This window comes from Panthera onca, chromosome B2, assembly GCF_046562875.1.
Source record: "Panthera onca isolate mPanOnc1 chromosome B2, mPanOnc1 haplotype 2, whole genome shotgun sequence".
Classification (NCBI taxonomy): domain Eukaryota; kingdom Metazoa; phylum Chordata; class Mammalia; order Carnivora; family Felidae; genus Panthera; species Panthera onca.
Window position 1 is genome coordinate 75,382,802 of NC_138343.1, and position 17,626 is coordinate 75,400,427.

The window sequence follows — 17,626 nt, forward strand, 5'->3', positions numbered from 1 at the left end:
TTAAAAGTCTCCTTTCCTGTACTCCTCTCTCACCAAACTTTTATGAGGAGAAGGAATCCTAATTCTATACCCAGAGTTTTAAAATGCTGCTTCCTTCTTTCTAGATGTCTAATAGAGCTGGAATGAAAATAACCTTTCACCCATAGGTCTACCATCAAATGAGGCACAGCAGCCTAAAAATTCTTCATGTATAAAGCCACAAGTTGTACAAAATGATGTTTACTACTTTTATGGCTGTCACTTTAAATATTATATATAAAGAATATTTAGAGGGCAGTTCTATATTAAAATAAATGAATAAAAGTAAGAATTTTCAGGTTGACTATGTTTTGTAGGAACTACTGAAATAGCAGAAAACAAAAATTCTCTGTATAAAAAATGCCCTAATGAAAATTTACCCTGAACACATACTTGTCGCTCTAGGTCTTGAATTTTTTTGGCATCAGCTGCTTTCTCTTTTAAACGTATCTTCTGCTGAATACATGGATTTCCAGATTCAGCTTTCAGTTTCTCAACCTGTCAATAAGTAAAGAACCTGTTAAGCATATTTAAAACATACCAGAGAAACACCAGGAAAGAAGCATAATGGTAGGTCATTCATTCATTTATTAATTCCCAGATAGGGTGCTGTGCTGGAGACACGGAGGGCAAACAAGATAAGCCAGGTCCCCGCTTTAACAGGGCTTGCACTCTGATGGAGGAGACACATGATAAGCTAATAAAGTAAATCAACAAGTAAATAAAATAACTTCAGAGAGTGACACATGCTATGAAGAAAATAAAACAGGGGCGCCTGGGTGGCTCAGTCGGTTAAGCATCCAACTCTTGATTTCTGCTCAGGTCATAATCTCAGGTTCATGAGACTGAGCCCTGCGATGGGCTCTGTGCTGGTAGTGTGAAGCCTGCTTGGGATTCTCTCTCTCCCTCCCTCTCTCTTCTTCCCATTTGTGCACATGCCTGCATGTGCATGCTCTCTCTCTTTCTCTCTCTCTCAAAATAAACAAACACTTAAAAAAAAGAAGAAAATAGAGTGAAAGGGTCAGAAGAGGGCAGGATTGGTAGCTCCATTAGATTACAAGATCAGGGAAGGTCTTTCTAAGGAGAATTTGGAGCTGAGACTTGAATGAGGAGTGAGACATGGAAGAACGTAGGCCAGAGTAATCGAGATGAAGGCAACTGGTAGAACAAGCTTGGCATGTTCAAGAATCAGAGAGAGTTTTGATGTGGCTGCAGGACAGTGACTTGTGGAGTGTGATACAGATGAGGCTGGAGAGACAGGCAGGCAGGGTTCAGACCATACAGGGACCTGACAGGTTGTGATAAGGAGCTTGGATTTATTCTCAGTCTATTCTAAAACAGACTACACATCTATGATTAAACCCAAACCATCTATTTTAATTGGCAGAGTTTATAGTACTGATTTAATCACACTTACAAGGCTAAGAAGAACTAATTGTTGAATAGGGTACATCTACAGAAATACATTCTCGAATGATCTTATTACCGCAAGTTTGAGCTTCTCAATTTCTTCATTTGCTTCTTTAAGCCGAAATGCATCTTTATCCAGAAGTTCCTGATTTTCAGCATACCATTGTAATCTTTTTTGCAGGCGACTGATTTCTTGTTTATGTGTTTCTTCTAGAATTTTTATTTCATATAATTTTTCACCTATAGGATGAAACTCCTATAAGATGAACTCCTGAACTTGATTATAATTTCCCAAAATATGGAAATAAATTAAATTACATAGAAACCAATGCCAATCTAATGAAAGCATTATGAAAAAATAATAGGCAAAAAAAATTAGTCTTGGCAAGGCAGTATCCAGTTTAATCTGTTAATAAAGAGAGATGAACATTGTGTTCATAGTCCAACTCCTCAAATTCATAGCAAAGTTGGCTGTGTATAATTTTTTTTTGATAAATCAATTGTTTTCCCACTGACTTTCATAATAAAAGCAAAGTCATTTCCATGGGACAATAAATGTTGGATCCAAGAGATAATAAACATGAAGCATCCCTATAACTATATTAATAAATTGCAATGGGAAACATTAGAGAGTTTCCATACAGGATTTCATTTAACACAACAAACATATGATGGGTATTATTATTATTATTCTATTTTACAGATGAGGAGACTAAATATAATTTTCTAACAAACAGGTGGTGTATATCTCACAGTGAAGATCATGGTATCACAGTGGAGAGATCTTACAAGGACTCTTCCGATCTACTTTTCTAGTCCTGTGTTCTGTCATCCTAAACTCCAATCCACAGGTGCACTCGATATATGCTCATGAAGCAAGCACACTCCAGCAACCTCCCTTCATTCCTTCACTTCTGAGTCTTTCAATCTGTCAGGACCCGGCTCAAATGCTACTCTTCCCTGAAATCCCTATTTAGTACCATGTCTCATGTTATTTGTATTTTTTTTCAATATTAAACTTTTCTGCATTCTTATTTTCCCGTGTTTTCCCTGATGGGGAATGTCACATTTATCCTTGTGTTTTCTATAAACATAGGTGTAGTGTTATTTGTTCATTTGGCAAATACTTAAGAGCCTTTGTTTCAGACCCAGGGATAAAAAGGCAGACCATACCCTCAGGAAGGTCACAGACATGAAAATGAATAGACATAATATGCCACAAATTCAAAACAATCCTTGATATTCTCTGATCCTGCAATTAGTCCTGCCAAAAGCAACTAACCCACCTATTAATAACTTTTTTTTAAAGTTTCTAAAACTACAATATACTTCAAGAAGTAGGATTTTTATTCCTTGAGTAGTAATAGCAACTGCTATTACTTAAATTCAAGATTAGAACAGTTACGAGTATAAAGGTAAACTGTTTAAGCTCAGTGTTTTACCTGTGGCATAAGCAATCTGATCTTTGGCTTGGTCTCTCTCTTTCTTCATTTTTTCCAAGTCTACTTCAAGGGCTTGTTTGTCTTGCTTCAGTCTTTTGATGTCTTCCAATAAACAGTTTTTTTCTTTCTTGATATTCATAGAATTACAAAAGCAAATTATTTCTGGACGCAAAAAGTTGTGGCATATGCTCTCTTTCACCCCACCTATCATAAATACTCATACATATTTTTTATACATATATACAATAAATATCCTATTAGTTTCAGGTGTGCATCATGGTGATTTGTTATTTGTATACATTATGAAATAATCCCCACAATAAGTCAAGGATCTGTCATAAGTTATGATGTGTCATCACACAAAATTATTACAATATTATTGGCTATATCCCCTATGCTGTATATTATATCCATGTGTCTTATTTTATAACTAGTAGTTTATACCTCTTAATCCCCTTTACCTATTTCACCTGCCCTCCAATCTCCCCACCACTGCTTCTGGTAACCAACAGTTTGTTCCCTGTACCTATGAGTCTCGTTTATGTCACATATAAATGAAATCATATGGTATTTGTTTTCTTCTTATTTCACTTAGCACAATACCCTCTAGATCCACCCATGCTGTCACAAATGACAAGATCTCATCCTTTTTTATGGCTAAGTAATGTCCAGTGTGTTTATCTATCACTGGATGCTTACATTGCTTCCATATCTTGGGTATTTTATGCTGGAAGGAACATAGGGGTGATTATCTCTTCAGATTGATGTTTCTGTCTTCTTTGGATTAATACCCAGAAGTGGAATTACTGGATCATACAGTTCTATTTTTGATTTTTTGAGAATCCTTCATTTTGTTTTCTATATTGGCTGCACCAATTTACATTCCCACCAACAGTATATGAGGGTTCCCTTTTCTCCACAACTTCACCAACACTTGTTATTTTTTGTCTTTTTGACAATAGTGAACCTGACAGGTGTGAGGTAATATCTCATTGTGGTTTTGACTTGCATTTCCCTGATGATTAGAGATGTTCAGCATACTTTCATGTGTCTGCTGGTCATTTCTATACCTTTGGAAAAATGTCTACTCAAGTCCTCTGGCTGTTATTAATCATGTTATTTGTGTTTTTGATATTAATTTGTATAAATCCTTCATATATTTTGGATATTAATATCTTATCAGATATATCACTTACGAGTATCTTCTTCCATTCTGTAGACTGCCTTTTCATTTTGTTTATGGCTTCCTTCACTGTGCTTTTTAGTTTGATATAATCCCATTTGTTTTAGATTTTGTTGGCTTTGCCTGAGGCAACTGGTTTGAAAAAAAAGCTAAGATCAATGTCCAAGAGCTTATTGTCTATGGTTTCTTTTGGGACTTTTATGGTCTCAGGTCCTATATTCAAGTCTTTACTCCATTTTGAATTTATTTTTATATATGGTATAAGACAGTAGTCCACTTTCATTCTTTGGTATGTATCTGTCCAGTTTTCCCAATACCATTTATTGAACAGATTATCCTTTCTCTATTATACATTCTTGCCTCCTCTGTCTTGGATTGACCACATATGTGTGGATACTTTCATGAACTCTCTATTCAAGAGAGGAATTGTTTTAAAGAGATGGTGAGTTTTTCTCCTCTGTCTGAAATTCTCTGGTGGCTCCCATTCCTCTCAGGATAAATCCAAAGTCCTTACCATGATGTTCAGTGTCATGTAACCCAGCCCTGCCCATGCCTCTGAGCATATCTACTATAAATCTTCCTCTTCCCACTCCAGTCCAGCATCAGGGACTTCTAGCTGTTATTTGAACATAACCAGCACACTCTCACTCCAAGGTGTTTGCACTTACTGTTTCCTCTGCCTTTAGTGCTCTGCTCCCAGATAGCCAGGTGGCTCACTCTTTTACTTCATCAGGATTTCTGCCCAAATGAAACCCCAGGAGGATCTTTCCTGATTACTTTTTCTAAAACAAAAACTTTCATCCTAACCCCCGAGTATGTTGCTTTATTTTCTTGTCACAGAACTTATCACTACCACCTGACATATGTTTACTTGAAAGCAGAGATTTTACTCATTTTTGCATGAAAAAATACATTAAAAAAAATGCTTGGCACATAAAAAAGGTTGACTGAATGCTAAATATGCCTTACATTCAACACTACTCTCAATAGCTCCCATTCATCTCGACACAATCATACTTAATCCTTCAAAGCACAGTTCAAATGAGGCTATTCCTGATAATCCCTTCCTCTGTGCTCCCATAAACTTGTGTTGTACCTCTAGTATAGTATTTATTACTGTGTCATATGATATTGATTTGTGTACATACCTCTTCTTGTTATTAGGCTGAGAACCCTATGGAGACTAAGACTGACTTACTACTAATACCTGTATACTTTACAGCACTAACCACACAGCTGGTACTCAATAAATGTTTATTGGACTGAACTCATAACTGCTAAAACAAAAAAAAAAAAAAAGCTCTTAGAGTCACTGAAGTACACTTGGTGTAATTACATTTCAAAATAAAACAAATTCTGTATCTCCCTATTTTATAATCCCAAATGCAGTCTTGTGAAGAAAATAAATCCATTCATTAAAGCACTGTATAATCCTGGTTTCTAACTGCATCACAGATTTAATGGCATAATTTCATTGTTCAATCTTCTTTGTGATCCTCTGTAGATGTCTTTTCAGGAGAGCACTGAGTTTCAAGTATTTGAATGCTCAGGCATCTTTCTGCAACTACCTTCTGTTTAATTAGTTCAATCATTTAGAAAAGCTCTCCAGTGGAGTGTACTAAATGGACTTACAGAGTTTTAGAATTCAAAGGAACTTTAAACATCTTGAGTTCAGTTAAACATTTGACACTTAAACAAACGATACTCCATGCTTGCATCCTTCCAGGGACTGAGACTTCTCACCCTGAAGAAGGTCAGTAATGTCCCAGGTCAATCCTGTGGGCACAGGGTTTGTGGCTGGCAAGTACTATCATTCTCTTGTAAATTACAATGCAGACATTCAGAGAGGGTCTTTGCCTGCCTCTCTGGCCTTGTCCTTACTCACCCACTTCTGTCTCAGAGGTCTCTGACTCTGGAAAGTAACAAGCCCCTTCCTGATGCAAGGTTTATGCTTTTCTCCTGGTTGGGAGGCTCCATCTTTGTCCAGTGGCTGCTGCTTCTCTTTAGCTCTCAACTCTGACAAAACTTTTTCAGAGTATCTCCTAGAGCACTATTGACTGGTGCCTTACTCTCTGCCCCACGCACCCTTATTCTCTATTTTAATATTCTTCAAAGCACAAATTGCTATGTATATTGCTTTATTTGTTACCTTACTGTCTGTCTTCCCTGCTGGAATACATGTCCTAGTGAGCAAGGTTTGTGCCTGTCTTGTTTACCTATTGTATTTACAATGCCAGAATGAGTGCCTGGCACGTGGCAGGTGCTTCATAAAGGACGACTCAGTGAGTAAGTTGTGGCCAGCTTCATTCTTCTTCCTACCTTGGGATACTAAAAAGAAAGAGCTCAGAACCTTTGCTTTCACTATGCTTCTATCTATGCTTTATAGAGAACCAACTCAATAATTGCTATTAATTTTTAAGGTACGAATTAGACTTTACACAAGTATACTCAATGTGAATATTATAGATTTATCCCAGTATGAAAATTTGCTCTAAAACCATCTAAACCCAGAATACCATAGCAAATGAAAATAAAAGGTATATTTACATTCAATCTTACAGTATTTTCAGAAATAAAAAAATCCTCAAAGTTTTTACTATTATCTTAAACTAACACTCTTTTTTTTGTTGTTGTTAATTTCTTTTTAGGTTTTTCCTGCCTTTGGTAGTTTCACCATCAGGGGCCTAGATGGTGATTTTTACTTTATCCTGAGCAGGAATCACTGGGTTTCCTAAATTTGAGAATTCATCTTTTTTTTATTATTTCTGGGAAATTCTCAGCCATAATATATTTAAATATATTTTAGCATTTCATATATTTGATATTCTCCATTTTTAGTCTATTTATATGTTTATCCAATAATTCTATTGAGGTTCAAAAACTGTTTATTAAATCATTGTGTGATTGTGGATAGTTTCTCCGTGTTTTCATAATTTTGCATTGTGAGCATATCATCAGCAGGTTTTTATCTGTAGAAATACTGTGTAAGCTGGGTTAAGGTTGTATACTTCTAAGAGCTTTCTGCATTTGTTTCTTCTAGACACACCGGAGGTTCTCACTGACTCAGGACCACATTATATGGTTTGGTTTTGTTTTTTTTCAGTCTGAGCATTACTAACCCTTGCAGGTAGTGTCAATTCAAATACTATAACACAAATGAAGGCAGACGGATGACATTATATTGACCAATCAAGTTAAGACAGAAACTTCTTACAAGAAAAGCTTCTTGACATCTTAGCCCCTTGTGAAGGTGGGTGGATTTTTTTCCTAGTCCACTGTTATACTGAAGGATATGGCTCTTTGAAATCTGAGTGTCCTGTCTCCACTTTGCTGTTAAAGCTCAAGCCCATGGCTACTGAACTACTGGTCTAGCAGCTTACTGACCAGTTTGTATCCCTTCTCATTTCTGGCCCCTAGAGAATTCTTACTTTCTTGAGAGCTGTTCCATTATGCATTTATAAGATGTTTATTATATTTTATCCAGCATTTTCTGATGTTTTTAGTGGCAGTTTTAGTTTCCTATCTTCAGAAAAGTATTTTCAAAACAGCACTTTTAAAAAGTTGCTAATAACAGTTTAAATAAAGCTAATGTTACGCTTGAAACCTTACCACATTTTTCCAAGCCTTCATAAAACACAGCAATAATAATTTCTCTTTTAACTTGCTAATTTTTGAGGCCTACTGACAAGGGAGTTAGGGGGAGTCCAACCATTCATTCCTTCTTCTAACCTATCTGCCTAACTATCTACCTATCTAATCATGCTATACATGCATACATGTGCCTGAAGAAAGTACCCTAATGGATTCATATTTGCAGCTGCATTTTATATACTTCAAAAACCTGTTAAACATCAGTTATTAACCTAGGGTATGTGTAGATTTCTATATAACAAAACTTTATATAGTTTCTTGTTAAAAAGTGGTACATAATTGGAATTTTTCTAATTCACATAATCATTCATATAGATTTAGTTTCATAATACAGTTCTCAATGGGAGGGAGTGGGGAGAATTAACTGCCCTTCCACAGGGTACAAGTTTGGAAATGTGGCAGTGCTTTTGATTCTTATAATCACTGGTGGGTGCTATGAGTATGTATTTTCTGGGGACGGGGATGATAAAAATCATGCAACACATGGAATTGTTCTGCTTAAAACAGAATTAACCTGACCAAAATTCCCAAACGTCTCCCATTAATAAATACTGCTTTAGAAAATTGTAAGCCACCATATGGCTAACAGACACATGAAAAGATGCTCAACACTGCTCATCATCAGGGAAATACAAATCAAAACTACACTGAGATACCACCTCACACCAGTCAGAGTGGCTAAAATTAACAACTCAGGAAACAACAGACGTTGACGAGGATGCAGAGAAAGGGGAACTATTTTGCACTGCTGGTGGGAATGCAAACTGGTGCAGCCACTCTGGAAAACAGTGTGGAGGTTCCTCAAAAAATTAAAAATAGAATTACCCTATGACCCAGAAATAGCACTACTAGAAATTTATCCAAAGGATACAGGAGTGCTGATTCATAGGGGCACACTGTACCCCAATGTTTATAGCAGTACTATCAACAATAGCCAAATTATGGAAAGAGCCCAAATGAATGGATAAAGAAGCTGTGGTGTGTACATATACATATGTATATATACATATATATATGTATATATATACACACACACACACAATGAAATACTACTTTGGCAATAAAAAAGAATGAAATCTTGCCATTTGCTACAACGTGGATGGAACTGGAGGGTATTATGCTACATGAAATAAGTCAATCAGAGAAAGACAGATATCATAGGTTTTTACTCATAAGTGGAAGTTGAGAAACTTAACAGAAGACCATGGGGTAATGGAAAGAAAAAAAATATATAGTTACAAACAGAGAGGGAGGCAAACCATAAGAGACTCTTAAATATAGACAACAAACTGAGGGTAGAAGGGAGTTTGGGGGCGGGGGGGGTAAGATGCAGGGAAAATGGGTGATGGGCATTGAAGAGAGCACTTGTTGGGATGAACGCTGGGTGTTATATGTAAGTGATGAATTACAGGAATCTAATCCCGAAGCCATGAGTACACCGTATACACTGTATATTAGCTAACTTGACAATAAATTATATATAAAAAATAAATAAAATAAAACCTAAAAAAAGAAAATTGTAAGCTATATCCTTTATAATACAATTAAATGAAAATAAGAAAAAACATTACAAAGCAGCTGTTTCATTTTGCATCTGCATTAGGTACGTGAGATGCAAACATTTGTAGATAGTCTCAGCCTTCCATAAATGCACAGTCCATTGAAGAAGGGTAAAAAGCCAACTAACATTTTAAGGTGAATAATCATCTTTAAATTATTTTCCTATTTTAGCTGTACATTTCCAATAAGGAATTTGTTTGTTTGAAATAAAGTGTACATGCCCTAAGTAAGGTTATGCCTCCAATACGGCTCCATGTGATGAATGCTAGATGAGAAGCTGGGTTATAAAGAGGATGCTATCTAAAACCAGTATTGTGTCATTTTTTCTATATGAAGGTCACATGTATAATAAATGCTAATTTTAGGTATGCCTTAATTTTTAAATGGCATGAAATTTATAAATAAATTTTATCTATTCATAAATTTAAAAAACAGACTTTTTTAACATATGGAAATTTTTATAATAATCTAGTAGGTAAAATCCTTATGAAATTTACCTGTGCCATCCGTAGCTCTGCTAACAGATCTGTAAAATTCTGGGTTTTGGTGGGTTCTGAATCTTCAACTATTTCAGATAGGAAACGACTTTTGTGCATCTGTTCTCTGATTTAGTTTGAAAATAAAAAAAATTTTTTTTAACAAAGTACTCCTTTCAATGAAAAATATACAATTCTTAAAATTTAAAAAAACCTGATGGACATTGGGACTATCTGAGCCACTGAAGAGAAAAAGTTTATTTACTCTAAATTTCAAAGTATTAAAATGCTAATATACTTTGAGATGTCTGTTTAATTTAAAAGAATTGAAACCCCAACACCTTGCTTTATTTATAAAATAAAAAATATTTTCTCCTAATTCTCAGAGGAAAAAACCCTATGTCCCAGAAAGATGTGCTGCATTTTTCCTCTGGTAATGTGCCCTCCTTGCCACATCATTCTAGACTCCTTTCTAAGAAACACAAATCATACACATGGAGACTGACAAAACCAAATAGTCTATTATCTAAAGTTAGAATAAATTTTTGTTTTTCCAGAAATATTATACAAGGAATTTAGGAATCTATATAAGATCATATAATCCTAATGCAGTGAAGACGCCATGTATTTCATTGTGAAAATTCATTTAAAATTTCAATTTGGGATCGGGGAATAGATCTCTTTTAAAAGCCAGGCAGTAGAAGAAGTGGCATTTTAAAATACTTTTACTGAAGCATTTGGAAAGAAATCAGATATAATGCTTTCATGTATCAGAACTGTGCATTTTATCACACCTGGCTTCGGGTCATACATTCTTGGCCTAAGAAGTCTCTTCTAATAGCAGTCCTTTCTGAGTAATTAGGTGTTTATATGAAGTGACACAAAACCATTAGTCGTTTCCTAAAAGAAGACAGTACCCTAATTTGCCCATGTTTGTGAGTTTAGCTTTTTCACTTAATATGTTAAAGCTGAATGTAGTAATATCCAAAAGATCTTATAGTCTGAAATATGATTCTTAGTAGGTGCTGGTGCTCCATCAGCCTGCCATGCTGAATGTTGGTTAATAACTCACTAGTTCTCCTTCTCAATAGCAGCCTCTGCCCGCTGGCCTGGAGGATATCCCCTACCCCCTTCCCAGAGCATACCTCCTCCAGTGACGACTAATTTGGGGGTATGAAAGCCTGCTCGTCTTGCCTCAAGTGGGGCCAACTCTGTGGTACAATCTGTTCTCCTGAGCTTTCTGGGGAGAAGAGAATGAAGCCGGTCTCTGGCTAAGACCACATTCTTACTTACCTTCCCTCCCCTCATCCTCCCATCTTGCTTCTCTTGTTCCCCTTCTCCTGACAGTTATCCTCCAGGAAATCACCTCCATAAGGATCCCTACCTCAGGCTCTACTTCTATAGGACCTAACCTAAAGCATTAAGTGACACTGTATCATATTTTTTGTATTATTTATCACATGGTTCTTTAGGAGATGGTTAAGCACCTCAGGCTTAATGACTGATCAAGATGAATACTATATACTCAATTTCCTAAAATTGATATAAAACTCAAATATGAGTATGCTGAAAATACTAAACTTTGTACTTTGGAAAAATACATTGAATATTAAACCTATAAAAGTTATGAACTATAAATCAATGTAAAATTTTTTTCAGTTCTAAGTAAAAATAAAATGTATTATTAATATAACAATAAAATGCTTAGAAATAGCCTAAGTATATTTGATTTTAAGAATTCAGAAAAGACTCACTTTAAGGAAGCTAACTCGCTGAATAAACTCTGGTTTTCCTTGAACATTCGCTCCTCATTTTTCTTATTTTGCTCTTGCAGATCTTTCACTCGACTATATAATCGTTCATTTTCCTTTTCATAAACAGAAAATTACATTTTAGTTAAAAGTCATCAGTACTTACATAGCAAATATATATGCTCACAACAGATACATCCTTTAAGCATTCTTAAAGTCTTTTAAATTTTTTCAGTTTTTGAGTAAGCAAAATCTTTTATTAAACTCTTTATCTCAGAAGAAAACCTGTTAATCTGAAAACAATTCTTTCCAAAATGCTTACTTGAAAAAAAGAAAAAAAAAGGTGCAAAAACTCTCAAAGCAAGAGATCCTAAAGTCAGTGTAAGGCACTGTATTTCACAGAAGTGGGGGAGTGGCTGTAGGAATAACTACATCCCAACTGTGAGGAACAGGGTCAGAAAGGCCCACTGGGACTGTTTGCATCCCCTTTTTCTGTTTCTAACCTGGCTCCCTGCAGTGAAGTAATTGGATATAGTTAGCTATGACAGGCTTCCATGCTTGTTTTTGGAACTTTCTGTGAGCAGGAAGTTAGACACCAGGTGTTTCCAAAAGTGTAAGGACAAGGCTGAGCAGAGACTAGGCCCAGTTCTCCACCAGCCTTGGACTAAAGAGTGACTCAAACAGTGAGATCAGAAGGAGAAAGTACCCATCTGTGCTTAGGTGCTGTGGCTTATTAACCCTTTTTAAAATTAAGAATCCTAGGAAAACCAATGACCTTTGAGGATCTAATAAAAACCACGGACTCTCTCACCATGTCTGGCCTGGTGCCTGGTAGATGGTCTGTGCCTGAATACCTGCAATTTAATGTACATAGATACACAAGTTTTGTGTTATCTTTGTGGGAGAAGGTAGTTGGCATCCTTCTGGGTCTGTGAAATCCTCCTTAAAAACGTGTGCTCTACACAGCAAGATCAGAATGGCAGGTGAAGGATTTGGAAGGTTCTAACTCTAGGGCAGTGTGTCCTCTGAAACCAGTATTCATTTATAGGAAAAGTTGTGACAATGCTTTCTCTGGATGTCCTCTGATGACAATGCTTGTTATTGCCAGGCTTGGTGCTTAAAGGTCAAAAGAGAAAAAGGTAATGAAAGAGAAAGAGAAGGGGAGGAAAGTAAGGGGAAAAGGAGGAAACTAAGATGAAGTTTTATGCTGGAGATCACTAAACCTGTCCTGGCTGACTGGCTTAGTCAACATCACCAAGATTCCATCACATATGGCAAGTATCTGCCCTCTGTAGGACACACAGATTTTCTCTCATTTAATTCAAATTTTTTCATTCTTGGCACACTGGCAATTAATTTCAGATTTGTATTTTTGAATAGAATACCAAAACTAGTCAATACAATCCAGTGAAAAGCATTACACAAAACTAAAGAAACACAGGGCAGTTTCTAAGGAATATGCCTATTAAAAATAGTAACAGGTGACATTCACTAACTGGTTAGTACCTATGTGCCAGGTACTAACAGGTCGGTTTACACTTTCTTATTTTAATTTCACAACCATCGTATGAGGCAGCTATTATTATTACCATCTCATTTCAAGGATGAGGAAACCGGCTTAGAGAGGTGAAGTGATTTGCCCAAGGCAGCACAGCAGGTGGTGGGGCAAAGACTAACACAGGATTCTTTGAATCCAGAACCCATGCTCTTAACCACTTTAATTATACCCATTAAAAATGTTCAGACTAGTCAAATTACTATTCCCTCATATTTGCCAGAATTCCTATTACCTGCTACAGGAGCACATTTTTTAATATGCCTTATTTTTACAATTAAAGGATCTCAAGAACAAATTCACAACGTGCTGAAGAATCACCATACTTGTTGATATCCTTGAAGAAGTGTCTCTTGTTCTTGTATTTCTTTTTGAATTTGCTTCAATTTTTCTTCAGTGACAGGATCAGCTGTTTCTCCAAAATGTAACCATCTTTGCTTTTTGTTTGTTTCTTCAAAGCTACTCAACTTTGAGAAAACAGACGTTTTATTTAAGTAAGGAAATGATGAAATGAGAAATAAGGAAGAATAACAGAAAACTCAAGGTGCATATATATAAAACTGTCCCATAACCACAATGGAATAACACTAACTACAGTTAAATCATTACAGTGATGTTTTATGCTGATGGTTCTGGTGACGAAAGTAACTCAGGAATGCTACAGTGTCATTCTCTGAATCTAGGCCCTTCCATAGCAGTTCTTTCTGAAACCATCTTCTTTGAAGATCAGAGTGAACTAAGGGATTTGTTCTCAGAAAGGACTGCTAACAGAAGAAAATTATCAAAATGGGCCAATTTAAATTTTGATTTTTTTTCCCCATTGGGTTTGATTTAGGCTCTGCTGTGAGGAGGCAGTCTTCGGAACCCTGTTCATATTTTACACAGCAAATACAGCAAGTCAAACAGCCACAGGAACAAAGGATGACAATGCATTTTGCAGGGAGTAAAAGTTTTTTTTTTTTTTTTTTTAATCAATGAAAGGAGAAATAGGACAATGTGTCTAGTACCTTGGCTTGAAGAATATAATTATCTTGATTTAGTCTGAAGAGTTCCTTTTCCTGTTGTCTCCTTAGTTCTTCCATCTTATTTTCCAGCTCTCTCTCTTTTTCTGAGAATGTAACTTTAATTTGCTCAATTAGGGCTTGTGCACCCCTCCATTTTTCCTCTGCTTCCTGAACTCTTTTAAACATAAGTAACTCTGTCTCCTTGTTCCCACCACAGTATCCTGAAGAATCCTTTTAAGGAGAAGCATCACTTCATTATAGTATATTTACATAGTAGATTTGAACATAGGTGGTTGGGAAAAAAACCCACAATGAATAAAAATGACATGGTTAACAATGTTCTACTATATAAGGAAATCAATAAATGTTCAGTAAGATTAGAACATCACACTTGATGCAAAAGAAATTTCACATATTACTTATACTTGAGTTTTAATATTATAGAACAGAAAAAAATTATGAATGTGATTTTGAAATTCAATACCTACATTCTGAAACTGAACACAGTAATCGGTTTCTGTAGAATCTTCAGCCTTCTTAGGGGTGGCCAGGCAATTTTCAATTTTGGGAGCTGGTTTACCCAGAGCTGCAGGCTTGATGACTTTTGTTTCAGATAAGATTTCTGAATATTGTAAACAATAGACAAAAGCACCACAAATGCAAACAAAGTTGAATGTTTATTCAGCAATTATGTAACAACAAATACTAATACAATGGGAACACTAACATAAATGAGGATCTCAAAATAGGCTGAGGTATAACACTAGAACACAGCTGTTTCACTACGTGCTCACGGATGCCCATAATCAACATTTCACTCAATTTGACAGAGAAGGCTAACTGACCCAAGATTCATGTCAAATGATAAATGGAGCTAAAAAATGTGAGAAGAATGTGGACAGGGATAATTTCAGGCCTTACTAATTTTAAATAAACTATTCTTTTAAATATTCACAACAATATCTAAATGACGAATCAAAGAGCAGCTGATAACGTTATAAAGCATTTTAGTTCAGATTAAGTGTGCTCTCAAAGCACACTTTTCATAAATAGTGTGTATCAAGATGTAGGATCAATGGAATAATATAAATTGCATGGCAACTTTATAACAGCTAGTCTAAATTTGATTAAAAAATAAAATTATTATACTGCTATAAAACCCTGATAATATATATTAAATTAGAAAAAAATGTGATAAATGTATATTCTAGTCAAATTTTCAGCTATTTTAAGGTACTTCATAAATCCCCAAACAGTATGAATAATTCTAAGGCCAATAAGTTATTCAATTAATAATAATAATAAAAAAAACCATTTATGACAAATACCTGGAAGAGATCTTGAGGCCCATATTCAAATACTACCGATTCTGAGCTCAAGAGTCAGTAAACATTTATTTATCTGCCTTAGAGGTAAATGAAGAATTTGAAATTTATATTTTTAAATATAATTTCTTCACGGTGCTAACTTTTTAAGTGTAAAGTTTACATTTTCATTAAAAGCAAAATACATGGTTATTGAAGATTTGGAAAATATAGAAGAGTCAAAAGAAGAAACAAGTCACCAATAGCACCTCACCCAAAGATTTCTTTCTCATCTTTTTTCCAGGCATGCAGAGGTTTTCCTTACAGAGCACTAGTCATATTTAATTGGACTATCTGATGTAAAAGGTTTTTTTGGAGAAATTTCCTGAAGTGTTCCCAAAGAAACTGAGTCATTGTGAAAGCTGGCATTCATCTTTCCAGGTCACTGGAGGTCCATTAACGTGGCCAATGAATGGGGAGTGATCTGCTAGGACTGTCATTCTCCCTAGGAAGTGGCAGCTAAGAGTGGCAGGTGGTTTAGTCAAGTTGTAGTCAGCCAGTGCTTTTATACCAGAATTCTCTCTTCCTGAGTTCTTAATTATGATTTCTCTAAGTAATTATTTTCAGTAATGGTACACAGACAGTATCTTTTTTCTTCACATATGAGAGAAAATCTGCCTGGATATAAAATTCAAATGTGAAAACGCTGCAGAATTTGGACTTTTTGAACCTTTCTTGAAAAAAACAATGGATTAAGAAAATTTAGTCAAATAAGAAACCAATCATCATAATTCCAGAATGAAGAAGCTATGGCTAAGGGACCTGTGAAAAGCATTCCATCTCTTTAATAACCAGAACCAAGATCTAAATTCAAAAGCTGAGGGGGTTGCAGGAGAGACTAAATACATTTTGGACAAGTAAAAATGAAATCAACAAAAATGAGTAAAAGGCATGTGAGTGGGAGATGTAAGAGTTTTACTATCTTATATTTCATAGAAGAGGAAACTGATAATGCATAAAATTGAAAATGTAGTTAAAAACAACATGATTTTGGCAACATTTGAGTAGTTTTCAAAATTTATTTTCTTAAAGGGATCTTTTGAGATCTATTTCCTAGGATGAAGTTTCATTTTCTTCTTACAGATTTAAGAAAAACTAAATTTAATATTTTATTTAAAAAGAACTTATAAAGAGTGATCCTGTTCTTATAAAATGTTTTGTCCATTTAGCTATGTCTGCCTCTCTCCTTCCATCCACCCATCTACGCTTCCTTCTATCTGTATGAGGACATACACATGAGAAGCATGAAATGATGCTAACCCAGTATGACACTAGTTGTTTCTTGCTAAGCAATTGCTTTACTTTTATGTATTTTTGAATTTAAAAAATGAGCAACTATTCCTTTTGTAACAAGAAACTTATTAGTCTAAAAATAAAAAGATAGATTAACAGCCAAAGAAAATTAATTTAAAATAAAAAGGAAAACCACATAGCAGGCACTGCTAATTGCCAATCTCCTCTTCCTCCCTATTAATTTGAGACTCCTTATTAATTTTGCCCTAGGCAGCAATGTAGCCAGTTGAAAATACTCATCTCCCTGGACTCCAAGTAACTGGGGGTGACCACAAGATCAAAATTCAGGCTAATAAGATAAAACCAAAAGTTCCTTACCTGGGGCTTTCAGAAAAGACACTATTTTCCTGATTAAGAAGTTGATTTAACTGGCATGAACCTTTTACCTTTCACCTTTCCTCCTGACAGGGCATGGAGGCTGAGTAGCCATCTTATGACAATGAAGACAAAAGTCACATATAAAGGATTCTGCAGCAGGAAAGAAGAGGGATCTGTTCCTTGCACAGTGGCACTAGCTCTGAACTGCCTATCCCTGACTTCATTTTACATGAAAAAGAGAAACTCTGAGTAAGCCCCAGCAGCTGGCTTATTTTTCATCTTAACCAATATTGATTCTAAGCTCATTTAGAAAATGAACTTTCTGTACTTTCTGTACACTAATATCTATCTCGGAGTCTGCTTGTTGGAAAGCCCAACCTGTGACAAGTAACAACCATCCAAAAGAATTAAAATTCTTCTGAATAAAAGTAAAATTTCTCTGAGGGAATTTTACAAGAAAAAGAGATAAAAAAGATATTATACTTAATGGTCTAATGAAAAACAGTTTAAAAATGGACAGTCATGGTTTATCATTGTACTCTAATATAAATTTTAGTGTTTTACTTCTATTTTGATAGTCACAAAGACTATAACATTTTAA

General features: G+C 35.4%; 1 protein-coding gene across 3 annotated transcripts in view; it reads right to left on the reverse strand.

Moving 5' to 3' along the window:
- CEP162 (centrosomal protein 162) overlaps positions 1 to 17,626 on the reverse strand; it is a 114,310-nt gene that overhangs the window by 45,319 nt on the left and 51,365 nt on the right. For all 3 annotated transcript variants that reach the window (XM_060616090.3, XM_060616089.3, XM_060616092.3), the window contains 8 exons: positions 14,539 to 14,672; positions 14,054 to 14,281; positions 13,373 to 13,513; positions 11,495 to 11,607; positions 9,762 to 9,867; positions 2,871 to 2,997; positions 1,505 to 1,668; positions 412 to 516 (listed from right to left, as the gene is read on the reverse strand). In XM_060616090.3, the coding sequence (XP_060472073.3) occupies positions 412 to 516; positions 1,505 to 1,668; positions 2,871 to 2,997; positions 9,762 to 9,867; positions 11,495 to 11,607; positions 13,373 to 13,513; positions 14,054 to 14,281; positions 14,539 to 14,672 (1,118 nt within the window). The remainder of the gene's footprint in view (positions 1 to 411; positions 517 to 1,504; positions 1,669 to 2,870; positions 2,998 to 9,761; positions 9,868 to 11,494; positions 11,608 to 13,372; positions 13,514 to 14,053; positions 14,282 to 14,538; positions 14,673 to 17,626) is intronic.